Source organism: Rissa tridactyla, chromosome 5 (genome assembly GCF_028500815.1).
Source record: "Rissa tridactyla isolate bRisTri1 chromosome 5, bRisTri1.patW.cur.20221130, whole genome shotgun sequence".
Classification (NCBI taxonomy): Eukaryota; Metazoa; Chordata; class Aves; order Charadriiformes; family Laridae; genus Rissa; species Rissa tridactyla.
In genome coordinates, this window is record NC_071470.1 from 60,158,929 (window position 1) to 60,173,915 (window position 14,987).

Sequence of the window (14,987 nt, forward strand, 5' to 3'; positions counted from 1 at the left end):
CTCCCCATGGAGCTACTGCTTACTGTGATTCTATCGGTATCCCCCAGTCTGGCTGGATTTCCCGATGAAAGGCAGGTTTTATTTCAGGGTATGTGGCGGCTAGAGGTATGAGGATGGCAGGTTTGATGAGGTGGTGATCTTGAGCGCACGATCCTGCTAAATTGGAGGTAGTACATCAGTGACATTTTCACCTAAACCTGCTGCAAGCAGAACTGGCTGGCTGAGCACTGCTTTCCATGCCGGACCAGGCCCCAGCCCTGGCAGAAAAATGGTCTGATCTCAGGTGAAACCTCTTTCTGCTTCTGTAGTGTAAATAAAGAGTGGATTTCGTGTAGTGCTTTAAATATGATAGATTTTCTGTACTGTTTTAAACAACACCAGTGAGGAGACCCAGGTCTCTGATGCAGCCTTGGCAGAAACAATGGCCAAAACATGAAACAGAAGGCGCTATCCCCGAACAATACCCAAACTGGGGTAGGATCACTTCTTCATTGGGGTCATTACTGAGAATGGTAGTAGTCTGGGGGGAGATGATTTAGCTCTATAGGTAGAAAAGTCTAAACAGGAGAAAAAAAACTACGAAAAAAAAAGAGTATTTCAATCTGATGAGCATGCTTGCCTTTGTTTTTTAATTTTGCTGCATGGAAGTATTTTTCCACACATTTCAAGCTTGAAAAAACCTGGCACTGAACAACAGCTCTAGTGAAATAAATAAAATCCTCTTTTGTTTGCCTGTCTAATTCCAAGTTTTCAGGAATTCTGCTGTTTCTCAAAACCATACTGCTTTGAGAGAAAAATGTCACAAGAATACTTTTTAGTCACAAAATGAATGTAAAAAAAGACTGATCATTTTTCTTTTAGCTCGAGAATAATTTTTGGGCTCAGACTGAATATTAAAAATGTCATACTAAATAGCAACTTTTCTGAAAACTTGAAAGTTTGTGAAAGAAGGAGGTTATGCTGACAGATGTTTCAGAAACCTAATTAATGAAGCCCTGAAATGAAAAAGACTGAGAGCAATTTGACTTCTTGTATGAGAAGAAATAACACATAACATTTCAAAAGTAATAAAAGACCAATCACCCCAAGAACTTCAGACAAAAAAGAGTATTGTAAAACAGGAGTTAGGCTTCTTTTTGTCTTTCTTTTTTAAACTTTTTAAACATATCTCTGGGTAGAACTGTCTGAAAGACCACGATTATATTTTGTGACAATTATTGAGGTTTCAGGATTTTTGTACACTCTACATTAGCAAACAAAACCTTTTGAATATTTTTATGTTGAAATAACTCCATTAGGAATCTGTAGGTGTTCTAGTCAAGGTTGTTCTTCCCTCCTACTGGTGTCAGAAATTATTAGAGAGACCAGAGTGTTCTGAACCTCAGAATCTTTTCATCCAGATGAGTAAATCTTTAGAAGTGCTTCAGCGTCAATGAAAACTTCATCTTTGAACAACATTTTGTTTTCCCGAAACTATTCCAAGTGACTCCAGCTTCATCTTGCACGTAATAGTTTTGCACAAAAGAAAGATGTGTTTAATCTCAGCTGTAAGAGCATTTACCAGTTCTGTACTGCTGCCGTTTGTGAAAAATGGCTTTGCCTTACTGTATTTCTTTTCATCATCCTTACTTAGTGGCTGATCAGCTTCCGATAATGTAGTTACTCGATCTTACCCTGTGAAATTGCAATCCATTATCTCGTCAGGATATGTTCTAGGAGGGGGATTAAAAAAATGCTGTGAGTAATACACATACTCAGTTGAAATTAAGTGAAGACATGAAGTCAGTTTACACCGCTGCAAAGCACAGGGTATCTGCACCTGTCCTTCATTAATCTGCCCAGTCCTCCCTCTCTACACTGTGAAGTGGCATTATAACGTAAAGCCATGATGAAATACATGGAAACTTTTTGTCTGTCCATGCTTTGAGGGCTCACATCCACCTGGATGCTGCCTTGTTGCTTGCTTTGCTGCTGGGCATGATTATGGGTGCTGAGATTGACAGGGAGCTCGTCACAGGGGCTTTCCTCAAGTAAGCAATGGCACATTAGAGTGCACAAAGCCTATTGTGAAATCCTGAAATGAAGCCAAACATTTGGAAGCAAGTTTCTAACCTTTGTTAACTGAGCTGCTATTTTATTAGGCAGAATTGATGATGCAGCAAGGAGACCTCACACCATATTAAACAAATGTATGGAAATACTTGTTGCCATTGAAAGGCAAAGGCTGGTTAAGGAGATACTAAAGGGTGAGTGTAATGCTACAGGGAAAATTCTGCAAGTAAAGGTCAGTGTAATTTTCCTTAAAAGTAGTTCTTGGAATAGTTTGGGCGTCATTTCTTTGTCTGCTTTCTAATACTGCTTTCTAATCTTTTCCTCAAAGAAACAGTGGGGTACAAAGCATATTGTCTATGTAAGGACTTAAACATGAACAGTGTTGATCTCCGTGTCTAACTATCTGCAAAATGCCAATACTGGCTTAAAAATCAGAGATTTTGTTTTGGGAAAAAAAAGAAAATTATCTTTGTTTCTAGACCTTTTGAGGTCAAGTTTTCAGACATTCCTGTATGTTTCTAAGGGCTACACACTTAACTAAATGAAAAAGAATAACAAAATATAAAAGTAAAAAAAAAAAAAAGACATTTCACATAGTCACAGACTTCCAAATGCCATGTATTTAGGGGAAAAGACCATCACATGCCTCAAATAATGAGAGCAAATAACATCAGGAATAGCACAGTTTGCCCTGATTTAATTTAAACAAGAACGGAAAATTCTCAGCTGCACATCTGTAAATATACTATTTATTGTCAATAACATTAAAAGATTAATCTAGCAGGTCACCTACAATGGTGTCTTTGGGCCTCTTCATCACCAGGAGCATCTCCTCAGGCTTCTTCTATGCTGCAGTCCGACAGCTGTTTCTTACAATATATCATGACTGTCATCAGATTTGAGCTCTGTATCACACTGCACTTATTTTGGTAGAGAAGTAGGTGTGTATTTGTGTGCGACAGGGGCTGGGGATGGAGGTTTCACTTTGTACTTCTTGCAGATAGAATTACTGTGCCAGTCTGTTGGCTTTACTTATTTCTCTTGCGTCTCTCATGGATATCTGTGGGGGATAAAACAAGCCCCGGCTTTGGATTTGATTTGCACTGTGAATTTGCTTCTAATTGGCACCACCCACATCAAAGTTTAAAGTCAACATTTTCAGTTTTCAAAGCCAGAAGGATAAAGCCAGGTTACTACAGTGAGATTTTAAACAGCTGGCAAAACTCCATTGCTGCGATAGTCAGTGGTAAAAACGTCTCCTGCGGGGACAAGGTGGTCACTGGAGATGTCTGGGCCCTGCTCGCAAGCTGTTCCCTGGACTGTCCCTTCTCAGAGCCTCTGAAGGATGTGTCCCAACGCTTGTAGTTTTTGGCTGTGTAGTGTTTCCATTGCACAGCTCACAGGGTCAGAAAGGCTGGTCATCCTTTGCTGAGGAGCCCTGCCAGTTTAGCTGAAGGGGAGGGACCTGGGTGTATATCACTTTTGCCCTGTCCCTTAGCACCGACAAGGTCTAGTTCTGACTTCAGCATTATTTAAAATAGCTTTAGGATTGTTTCGTGTTACAGAGTGACTGCACTGTCCTTCTGTGTCTTTCCGTCCTGTCCATTACATATTTGTCAAGAGATTTAGCTTCAAGAGAGAAAATTAAACTACCAAGTAGTGTTAGTAGTAACACTGTGGAGCTGCTTCTAAGTTGCTTTTTTTTGTGTGTGTATGCACATGTAGATAAAATGCTTTAAATTGATTTTGAGGCTGCTGAGGTAGGCATGTGCAGGCAAAGAAATCCCAGAGGTTCATGCAGAGTTTGTTTCTTTATTTGTTTGTTTGTTTTTGCAGGCTTTATAAACAGTATTTGGGAATAATGGTATCAAATTTCACATAGTATCCACTGCAATCTTAGCTCTACGTTCTTAATTTCTAACAGCTGGGCTCACATGCTTAAATTTCTACTATGCTTCAGAAATGCATTCTAGTTGTTACTAATATGATATGGATAACAGAATCAAACAAAATATTTAAAAGCATTAGCCCGAAAAATAGTCTGGTAAACCTATTCCTAAACTCTCATCCAGATGAAGCCAGGAGCCAGACAAACAAATTATTGTTAGTGCTTTTCCAAATGAGTACATTGTATCAGGTTCTTAAATCCTTCCTTGGACAGCTCAGTGAAAAGAGCCTGAAAGCACAGCTCCTCTCCTGCCTGGCTCTGAAAAATCCAAGATTGAAATGAGGAGCCGCGGAGCAGCGCTGATTAGATGAGGCGCAGCACCAGCTGTCTGGGCGGCACAGCTCCGAAACAAGGGTGGTGAGAACACAGGGCATGGTGCTACCACCGGAACCTATTGCTTCAAACCTCCTTTAGCAAGGGGATCTCACAGTCGAGCACTTGGTCCCAGCCACTCCTTCCCCAGCAAAATGAATGGCAGAATCTCCAAAAATGCAACACTGACGTGAATATGTGTGACCTTGGGAATCCACTTTGCTTTAGGCTGCATGACCTGCAGTATGGAACCCCACTTACTTTGGGCTCTGGAGTCTTGTGTCTTGGGGCCACTGTTCAGTTCTTTGGCATCACAAAGCCGGTGGGAAAGGAATAACCCTGCTTGCACCAAGCATTTGAAGTGCACGCGATAAAAAAAGCGATGTGTGAGGTGCTGCTGACAAGCATCTGGACTGACAGAGATGACCCTCTGCTGCTGACTTAACAGGCGACATACTGCAGAGTGAAAGGAGATGACCAGCTCTCTGGGGAAGGAGGAGTACAAAACACGACCAAAGATGAAAAGGAACTTCAGAAGCGCCTTAAGGCCCCAGCTGAGATCTTGTGAAATCCCTTTGTGCCAGGCTGTCTGCAAAATGCACAGTGCAAGCGAGCCTCACGCAGAGAAGGCATGTGGAATGGGAAGGGAAAAGCAGGAAAAACAGCAGTTCCCTAACACCTCACAGGAAATCAGTGCCATAAGCAGAAACTGAATGCTAAGTCTTCGTCCGTGCCCAGCACTTCATTACCTGTTTTGTCATGACATGCACAGGTTGATGCTTATTTCAAGATACTGTATTAGAAGTATGCATAAAGTCCACTACAGGTGTCGCTTTAGTTGTGAAAATACCAGCATTTCGGTTAACCAGAAATGATGGCCCTGCTGCATGCTTTCGGGGCAGGCATTTCCTCCCTCCTGGAAAAAGTGCCTTTCAGAAGGATGGCTTAACAAAATGCCTGCCTGTCTGCAAAACAGCTCATGTCAGCCAAGTGCCAAGTGAGGAGAGGAGGTAGAGCCACAGTTTGAGAAGAGTTATGCCCATCCTCGTGGCCCCTCAAAAATACCGGCCCCTTATATGGCTGGAAATCCAGTGCAAGTTGACGCTGTCAGAGATGATTTAATTCTTGCTGAGTGCTCTTTGACTCCTCTTAGAGTCCCAGAATGAAGCTGAGGTCAGGGACTCGGTAACTGCTGGCTACTAGCCCTGCCACAGCTCCGGGAACAGCAGCTCATACCCATGTAATGGGGGTTGATAAATCTCGCCACAGGACTGATCGCTTGTCCCCATGTGCTGGGTCTCCCCATCTCCAGTGCCGGGGACTGAGATGAGGTACATATAACTGCATTGAAAGGGAAGATGTGTCTTTTGTCCAGTAGTTAATGTTTCCCTTCTATGTGCGCTTCTACATAGAATGGGCTGAATTACTTCACATTGAGCCAGAACATCCAAACCCATTTATGATGTTTCAGGCAAGTGCAGCACTTGTCACATTAATGGCAAAGTTCCCAATGCTTTTATGCATCTCCCTTTTAGAGCTCAGGTTATCAGTGGTAATGCTATCCCTGATTATTTTTGGTAGAGTAGCTCTCACCCACCTTATATGCAAGTAATATGTTTGCGGTAGACATGGTGCTGCAGTGTAATCCTAGATCCATAATTTAACACAGTGAGAAAAGGGCCAGTCATCTTCAGGGAAGCCCTACTAGTTTATGTCAGCAAAGTATTTGGCTCTGTAAAGATTGTTGTTTATCAAAGTGTTGAAATTGCATATGATTAGCTTAGATTGAACAAATAAAAATACATTTTTGTAAGCATTTTCCTGTAATTGGTTCAGATACTCAAGTACTCATCAGTTAGTAATAAAATTCTGATCATTTAAATGTCTGCAGTAAATCAAAAGCTTTTTTTCAGAAGCAGCGGCTCAAATATTATAATTTTAAATAATGTTATAAATATACCCACAGTAATGACTGCAACACCAGTTCCTTATTTACACAGAAATTAGCCATGATGATCAATATTATTCTTTACTACTTTTGAATTGAAATAAATTTAGAAATTTATTAATATATGCTATTACAGCTCACTGATTCATAGATTTTATGGCTAAAAGGGGATATTATATGAGCTTGTCTCGTCTCTTGTAAAGCAGCTTAGACTGTTCAAAGAAGTGTATCTCACACTTGGAATTTAGGAGCAGTGTGTTCTGTGGTCTTTACCTGGCTGTTTTTAGCAAACCCCTTACAGTTAGCCAATAATTTGTCACTCTCCATGTTCTGACTAGCTTATACCAAAACTTCTGCTTGCTATATTGACTCCACCAAGGAGTTCTTTGCATACCTTTCATCTAAACTGGGAGACGGGTGTGCTTCTTTGATAACAATATACTCTTGTTCAAGTCTAGCAATTTTTTTCTTTAGATGCTGGCTTGTTTTGCTTCAATGGCAAGACACTAAATAATTTCAGTATAGCCAAAATTTAATCCTTGTTTGTGTTAGGTGACCAATATTGTTACATTGGTCATATGGTTACAGTGTTGCATTCCCACAGTCAGGGTTTTCCACTAACAAAGCCAGTGAGAGCATTCAAAGGCTGCATGACTGCATCAACAAGTAACAGGGACATTTTTCTCAGACCTCAGCTACACAGAAGTTTGTCATGTCACATGAACACAAAGCATCTTGGTTATGAGTTGGGGTTAGCCTCTTTAGTCAGAACAACTGGCTAAAGAATCCTAAATAAATTAGACTAGCACTTGCTGTTGCAAGTATTTTGTCATTTCAGATGCCCAGTCCTGTTACCGCTGAGCTCAGACCTGCTCATGAGTTCATCCCCTGCTAATTCGCTGTTTCCTTCTCCTGTGTCTTTTCCATATGTCTATGAGCAGGACACATTTCATGTATGCAGGCTTGATTCTCCAGAATTTAATCACATATACAACTTGATGTAGCATAGATTATTGCATCAACAGCAACTAGATAACTCATATATGTGAAGATGAACATGTGAATATTGTCAGGAGAGGAGCTTTAGTTTGGAAATTGCCTTTCTTTGGGAGTCCCTCTCATTCTTATTTTTAATCCTTGTAACAACTCATCAATGAGTTTCTCCATTACTTCACAGAGTTTCTTGTCACGTGTCACTCGACAAGGTGGGATGACCACTAAATTTTCTGTAAGTTATAGCAGAATCTAAGAAAAGAGACCTGTTCTGTTCCCACTTTCCCTCCCAGAGCTATGAGTTGTGTGGTCAGTTTTGTCTTGTGAAAGGTTTTTTTCACTAAATTAAATTTCCTTAGTGTAACAAGCCTATATGATTTTTCTAATAGTGACCGTAGTTTCCCTGAGGTTTTACCATGTAGAAATGTATTCAGAACTTACCAAGTGTCTCCCCTGGAAAGAGCTGTCTGCAGAAATCCACGGTGCCCTTCTAACACTGTAACCCTAGTCAGCCCAGGGAAATTTAGGAAGAATCTCAGGATGGAAAAGTGCTGGTAGTTCTATTAAATCCTATAAAAAAGTCATGCAAGGAAAGAAGAAGTTTAAACAAGGCTTGGGGAGCCCATTTAGAGAAAATTTGTCGTTTTAAGTAATCCTTATTTTTACCATTAAGGCTACTTTTGTTTTGCTGCAGACTTGCATTGTGAAAATTAATTGTCAGGAAAGAATAAGAAAATAGTAAAATGATCCAAGCCCTGAATTAATGCCTTTATGGTTATAATTTCGTTTACTTCTGTTGAGTTTCCCTGGCAGGCTGCAAGGAAAGCTCTACCCCATTAAATATCAGAGAGAGTCCATAGCAGTAAATACAAGCAGGTATGAGATCCTCTCTATATTTGCAAGTAATCTCTAAATTTTGCTGATGAACTGCTGGAATTTTGTTAGTAAATATTTCTATAATAGATGATATCTGACATAATTTTATAGATACATTTATGTGTGCACATAGACACACATATAACGTGTACATATATATATAAAATATACACACACGTATCTATACATATGCATATATGTGGACACTTCTAAACATCTGTCTCAGTAGATAACAGCGGAATTTGCTGCTGCATTCATTCCTAATTCCTTTGGAGCTCTGGAATTTCAGGATCTGACTTCTAATAGGGAATCTCTAGATGTGTTGTTTCAAATGCTGGTTTAAATAAAAAGAAAAAAAAAAGCAGCAGCAATACAGCACATCACAATAGCAGGTCAAATATAGACATGGATTACAGGGCCATTGTTTTCACTCCTGCTAAATAAGACAGTACTCTTAAAATGGAACGCCACTTGACCTTTCATGTTTCATCAGTCTGTGATTGTATTTAACTGATACAGGGAGGAAACATTTTCCCCCTGTAACTGTCCCCTGTTGATATGACGATCACTACTGCTGGGTCACACCATGCACAGGAGGCAGAAACCCAGTGCTCCAGAACACAAGAGGGATCTTGCAGCACATGGAGGAGCTCTATCCATGTCCCACAATGACACACGCTCTTTTTTCAACTTCTCTCAGCTCGTGCTCTCTGCTGGCCATCTCAAATCATCACCAGTGCTCAAACATTCAAAAATCACTTACTTCGAAGTGGAAATCCTTGATGTGCAAAGCAAGAAGCAGATCTGCATTGTGGACAAGGTAAGTGTATTACTTCAGCACACCGGGGATGTGCCTGGCTCATGCTGTGACAGTTCAGGGACTCAGTTTTCACTCTGTTGTGGTCTTATTCTGTAACAGAAATACTTTCGTTCTTTCCCCTGGGAGATACTCAGAACTCCTCGTCAGTCACAATCCTTGGCTGTTTTTCTCCATCATTTTTACAAATAATCCCAACACTGGTTTCTTTTAGACCTCCTGGCTGCTCTGTGGACTCAAGACATGTCCTTAGGCTGTCTCTTGACACTTAGATTACAGTGTTTATTTCAGAGCATGATACTTAAACGTCTGCTTCAGAATGGATATTCACTTTTAATACATTTGTAAAGCTTAGCATCTCTGCAATGCTAAACACACTCAGCTGCGCCCTACCCATCATATTGGGCAGGAACCTGGCAATTTTTAAAAAATTTCATTTGTAAACAGAGGGTCTTAGCTAAAAGAGGTGGGTGGTTTTGTTTGTTTGTTTGGTGTTTGTTTTTGTTTTTAGTTTTAATAAGGTGAATCAAAAAATATCAACTACAGTCAAATTGTGTAAGTAATATGAGAGGACTGGGTAAGGAAGGAAGTTTACAACACAGTAAACAACAGCTAAAAAATGCTTCATAAATATTTTCATCACGGTTTTTGTGATTCATTGTCCCTCAGCAGAAGAGCTGGTCTCTTGTGTGCCATTAAAATGGGAATCCTAATCTATTTAGAGTATATTAGAGTATAGCATTTTTCAATAGCATAGCAGAGCTATGAGACTTACTGTTTTGCTAGAAGAAAAAAATAAAAATAAAAAATTCCCTTATCCTCACTGGCAACAGATGGAACTGGTGGATAAGTTTGCTTCAAATGTTTAATTTAATGCCTTGGAAGTATGCAGGGTGGAACGCTTCTAGTGTTCTTGATCATTTAAAGGGTGTTTTCACAATTTGTATGCCTAGTTAAAGGTAGATGTCTCATTTGTTCATTCTTAATGAGGCAAAATATTTTTTGAGATTTTTTTAAATCTAGCCAAAGGGGAAACATGTACAAAATAGTAATATTAATACTAGTTCTAATGTTAGTATTTGCATTATTTCATTTACTTAGTGATATTTACACCATTATTAAAAAGGGTTATCTAATACTATACTGAATAAGGTTTCAATCCAAAAAAAGACTGTCTTTTCTTATCTTAAGCTTTCCTATAGTGTCATTAAAAAAATATATTAACAGATACAGAATTAAGTGTAGAGCCACATTTCAGGAATCCTTCCATGGAAGAACTATAGTCTGCTGGGACAATAGCAAACCTGCATTTTAATCTTTATTCTGAATTTTGGTGAGCCTGTACATTTTCTACACCTTCTCCAAACCATGGACTCTGCCCCTGTAGTGGCGGAGAGTTATGAGTCGTGATTGGGCAGTACTCCCTCTATGGAGATAAAATACACACAGAGGAGCAATAACAACTATAAAGTGAAAGCATCTGCTCAGGAATCTATGTTCAATTTACATGGCCATGGCCAGCAGCATGGACCTTTTTTAATTTTTTATTATTTTTTGGCACAGTACCAAGGTATTGGTGCAAGTATAGTGCAAGGCTGAGCTTTCTAAGACTGCCTAAAGAATTTGGATTTTGAATGCACGTTTACCTGGCTGTTTAAATCCCTTAATTTGCTGAGATAATCCCTTCTTAAGGCAACCCTGAAAGTACAGAAGTTGAGTTCCTTACTTCTGTGAACACCTGTTAGTATTGTTGAACTTCATTTCAGTTGGTTATTAGAGCAAACAAGAGACCATTTTACTGGATTATGCATAATCTTCTGCTTAATTAAATATAACATTGATATAGACCCAACATGACACTTCTAATGCCTGTTTTGTGTTTCTAAGATAATTATGATTAGCTTCATTTCTCAGGGTTGCATGTAATTATTACTTGTCAGGATTTATAATAGGAGAGAATAGGAACCATAGATTTTAAAATGTATGTATTTACACTCTTATTGCATATTGTTAGTAGCTCAGACTATTATGATTTAGCAAATACATTTGTAATATTCCCAGATTAATAAATCTAAAAGGACAAACACTATTATAATGGCAGAGAGAAGACTCCTTTCTTTCTACACCTAATAGAAACTCAGGCAGAGTGATTAATGGTATGTGGTTAAATACCAGTCACTGCTTCCAGAGGGTTCGTTTCTATGAGACTCTTGTGTATGCACATGAATCCTATTCAGATTAGTGGGAGCTCTGAAAGTCTGAAAAATGATGATACATCTAACTAGTTTTGGTATTTAGAAAGAAAAGATGTCTTGTGCTCAATGCAGTGTCAGGGATTTAGCGGAGGTGTGTTCAGCTGTGTGATCTCAAGCAATCAGTTGACATCAGTGTGCTTTGGATCCAGCATAAGTAACTGTGAATTAATTCTCCATCTGTAAAATGGAAAGAACATTATTTCCTTTGGCTTTCTTACCCATCTTATACTTTGGGGAAGGATCAGTCACTTATATTAAGTGAACTGAGTGGTTGCTGTAAGGTCTTGATCGTCTTTAAGATTGGCTTAAAAGAACAGAATAAATACATGTTTGCCTGATTTTTAAGCCTGTAAGATACATTCACATCATAATACAGGCTTTTCCACAGTCAGGAAAGGCAGAAAAAAAATACCGAAAGAAAGCAGTAGAAGAGGAAATCCACAGACATTTTGTCTCATAGTCATCCCCTCCAGGAACTGGGTCTTGAAGAAAAATACCTAGTCTTGCAAAACTTGAATTAAATTCACAAGAGTCAGCAACACTGGCAGTTCATTTTGCACATGCATACTTTGAACATAACGAACATAACATTCTTTATAATAGCATTATTTCTTTTACTTAGTGTTGTCAACATGCTTTGGGGACTTCCTCTGCTATGGATATGACATTATGCAAGTAGTTTGGTGCCCACAAGCTTTTCCAGCGAGTTAGTTACGTAAAGAATTTAAAAGTCTGAGATCTTTTTCCCCAGATTTGCTCTTGGTACAGAAATCAATACTGAGGTGAAATGTCATAGAGAAGAAGCTTCGGATTTTGGGGATGGGGAGAGAAGGGAGGAAACACAAATCTGTCTCAATTTTTTTTCCCCAGTTATTCTACAAAATGTCCCCAAACTAATTCTGGCAGGATGGCAAGCACCAGAAATTTATAGATAAAAGGGGGTACCTTTGACAGTTGGAAAAAGGCTTCAAAAAGGAGTTAGTAGGGAAAGCTAATTTAAACCTAGGCTACAACCCCATCTGCCTCTCCTTAAAAGCAGTATATAAATGCTCAGAGGAGGTACCCTGGGACTGTACTCATGTGAGCAGAGGTACCTGCACTCTGACGTGATGGCAGCAGGGGGACAAAAGGCACTGAGGTTTTGAGGAGCGGCCTCCTGCTGTGCACACTGCCCATGAGAGGGCAAGAACCCAGGTCTGAGTGAATGACAGAGTCCTGGGTCTTCCTTCCTTCCCCGCTCCCGAGGGAGGCGGCTGGTGTCCTCCTGTACAGCATGGCTTGGGGGTACGCAGAGCATCTTGCCTGATGTGCGATCCCTCCATGGCCCAGGAGAGGATTCCTCACAACAGGAAGGTGTTTACCCAAGCAGGCAAAGGCCTTACGAGAGGTGGTGGATAAAGGCCACAGTTAGGCAAATTTAGCCAAGAAATTTGGCCCATATTTTGACAGTCAATCAAGGAGTAACAGTTGGACATCTCATGGGTAAACCTTCAGTCTCTCAACATACAAATCAATACTGCATTTTTTCAGGATGTTCCGTAGTTGAAACATGAGTCGTACAGGTTTCTTGGTCAAGGGCTGAAAGAAGTATTCAGCAAGGAATAAATCTCTTCTTTGGCCAGTGTAGAACAACAGGTGAGCCTAGATGATCACAAGTCCCTTTTTTCCTCACAATTTATTGATTTCTATGGATGAAATTCCCTGTCTGTAAAGGGGAGAGGGCGTCTAATTAATGATTCCGTGTTAGAAATATTTTCAATGAAAGAGTCCCATAATGTCTAAGGATTTTGGCTCCCATATTACATCCAAAAAGCTATAGAAAACAACAGAACATGCAGAATTCATCAAGTCTTAAAAATGAAAGAAAATAATTCCTTTTTGTATTTTTTAACAAATAATCCACAATTTTCGTCAGCCACAACTTATGAAAAATACATAGCTACTCAAAAACTGTTTTACTTGTACATTATTCCAAAAGCCTGATGTAGGTTAGTTTTAAAGTTATCGATGTGCAGTGATTTGATTTATAAATACTGTTAAGGCAACTCATAACTGTTTCTGTTATAGCATTCATTGTATAATATTTTTTTCTTCAAATTAACCTGTAGTAAAATGTGTTTTCCCACAAACATAGTGCAATGTAATTAATTTTGCATGAGTTGCTTTTAAGGCAGAAAGTGTTACACAATATAGTTTTTACCAAATAAATCACCTTTGGGGAAACCAGCAAAGAAAGCTTTTTCCCATCTAAAGCCTCACAGCTCAGTAGTTTTGGGCTATATGGTTTTGCAAGTTAAGCTAAAAGCAGAGGAGCAAACTCAGGTTTTGTCTGCTACACAGTGGCCCTCCTTTCCAGAAAACTTCTTAGGGCTTACAGAAGAGAGCTTGTTCCTAAGAGTGCAGGAAAGTGTCTCTTTTCTTGGTGTGCTGCAAAGATGATGGAAGCTACTTTCCTACTGTTCCTAAAACCAGCCCTCCATTCATTCAGTGCCCTCTCCCACTGAAATCTCTTTGGAAAACCCAGTTGCTGATTGTTAAATGTTTGTGGTTAATGGTATATGCCGTAGGAACTTTATGTTTATGAGTGCAGACATGCCATGCAATGCCTACAATGAAAGTCACCTGAACATTGTTATTTTTCTTTAATTAAAGGACTCTTGCATAAGGCCTATCCTATGGCTTAACAATGTATTTACACTGGCATGACAGCAAAATCAGCTACATGCAGAAATGGTATCTCCAGTATCAGCAATCTATTATTTTCGCCTGTGGTTTGCAGTTCTGTCACAGAAAGTGAACAGCCAAGAAGAACAGTCATCACCAGCTCTCTTTTGTGTAGTCATCCCTAGCAAATAAAAATAACTTCTCACATCATGACTTGGAGGTTAGACATACCACATTCATTTTAGGTGAGCAAATGCAATCATTAAAGTCAGCAATGAAACTCTGCAAAGGAACTCTTTGCGGTACCAGGCCATTGCTTTTACACCAGACTGTCCTCATTTGTTTCATTCTAGAGAAGTATAGTAAAGAAGTCCTTTCCCAAGAAAGAGATTAGTATTTTCATTGCCTTGTATAGTCTTTTTCCCTAAGTTTTGCAATTACAACATTTCACTTCATAGAACTCTATATTCTTCATTGTGGAGAATGAGCAGACCCTGTTCACTTCCACAGCGGCCTCATTTCATGCATAGGATTTTTAAGATCATCATCTTTCTCGTTCAAGCAATCTATTATTAAAGGTGTCCTGCCTCTGATGACAAAGATGCCCAAAGGGACTGAATAACCAGCTATGTCAGAGGAGGGGGTTCCATGGTAAGAGCATATGTTGATACTGAGTCCAACAAACTAGGGATTCCCACAGCAATACGGGTGAAGGAACACAGACACAAAACTGGCTGGACGTAGGCCTATTGCTGACGGAGTCCTCTTTGTTACTTCCTTTTGGAAAGAGGATTTCATGGCGTCTTGTGTTTTATACTGTATGTTTTCACAGCATCCAGCACAACAGGGATCTGGTCCCTGCTGGGAGGCACTGCAAGAAAATACATTACATTTACAAACATGTTACAAAGTCTATGTGTGTTCTTGCCCGTAAGAATTGAATCTTATGCCTACCCCCCAGTGCTGGAGGTGATGACTGTAGTATTTTCTTCCTCAGTTATTAGTTACATGTGGTAAAGTAGGTAAACATATTCAAATTCTGTTGAAGCAATGCATTACACTAATTTCTTCCTGCTCTACTAGAAATTCACATCATTTTAATGTCAATGTAGCTGCAGATAG

At 39.5% G+C, this 14,987-nt stretch overlaps 1 protein-coding gene across 2 annotated transcripts in view; it reads left to right on the forward strand.

Moving 5' to 3' along the window:
* Window positions 1-8,677: 8,677 nt before the first annotated feature.
* The window catches only part of TECRL (trans-2,3-enoyl-CoA reductase like), a 72,223-nt gene continuing 65,913 nt past the window's right edge, over window positions 8,678-14,987 (forward strand). For both annotated transcript variants that reach the window (XM_054204106.1, XM_054204107.1), the window contains exon 1: window positions 8,678-8,949. In XM_054204106.1, the coding sequence (XP_054060081.1) occupies window positions 8,716-8,949 (234 nt within the window). In that variant the 5' untranslated portion in view covers window positions 8,678-8,715. The remainder of the gene's footprint in view (window positions 8,950-14,987) is intronic.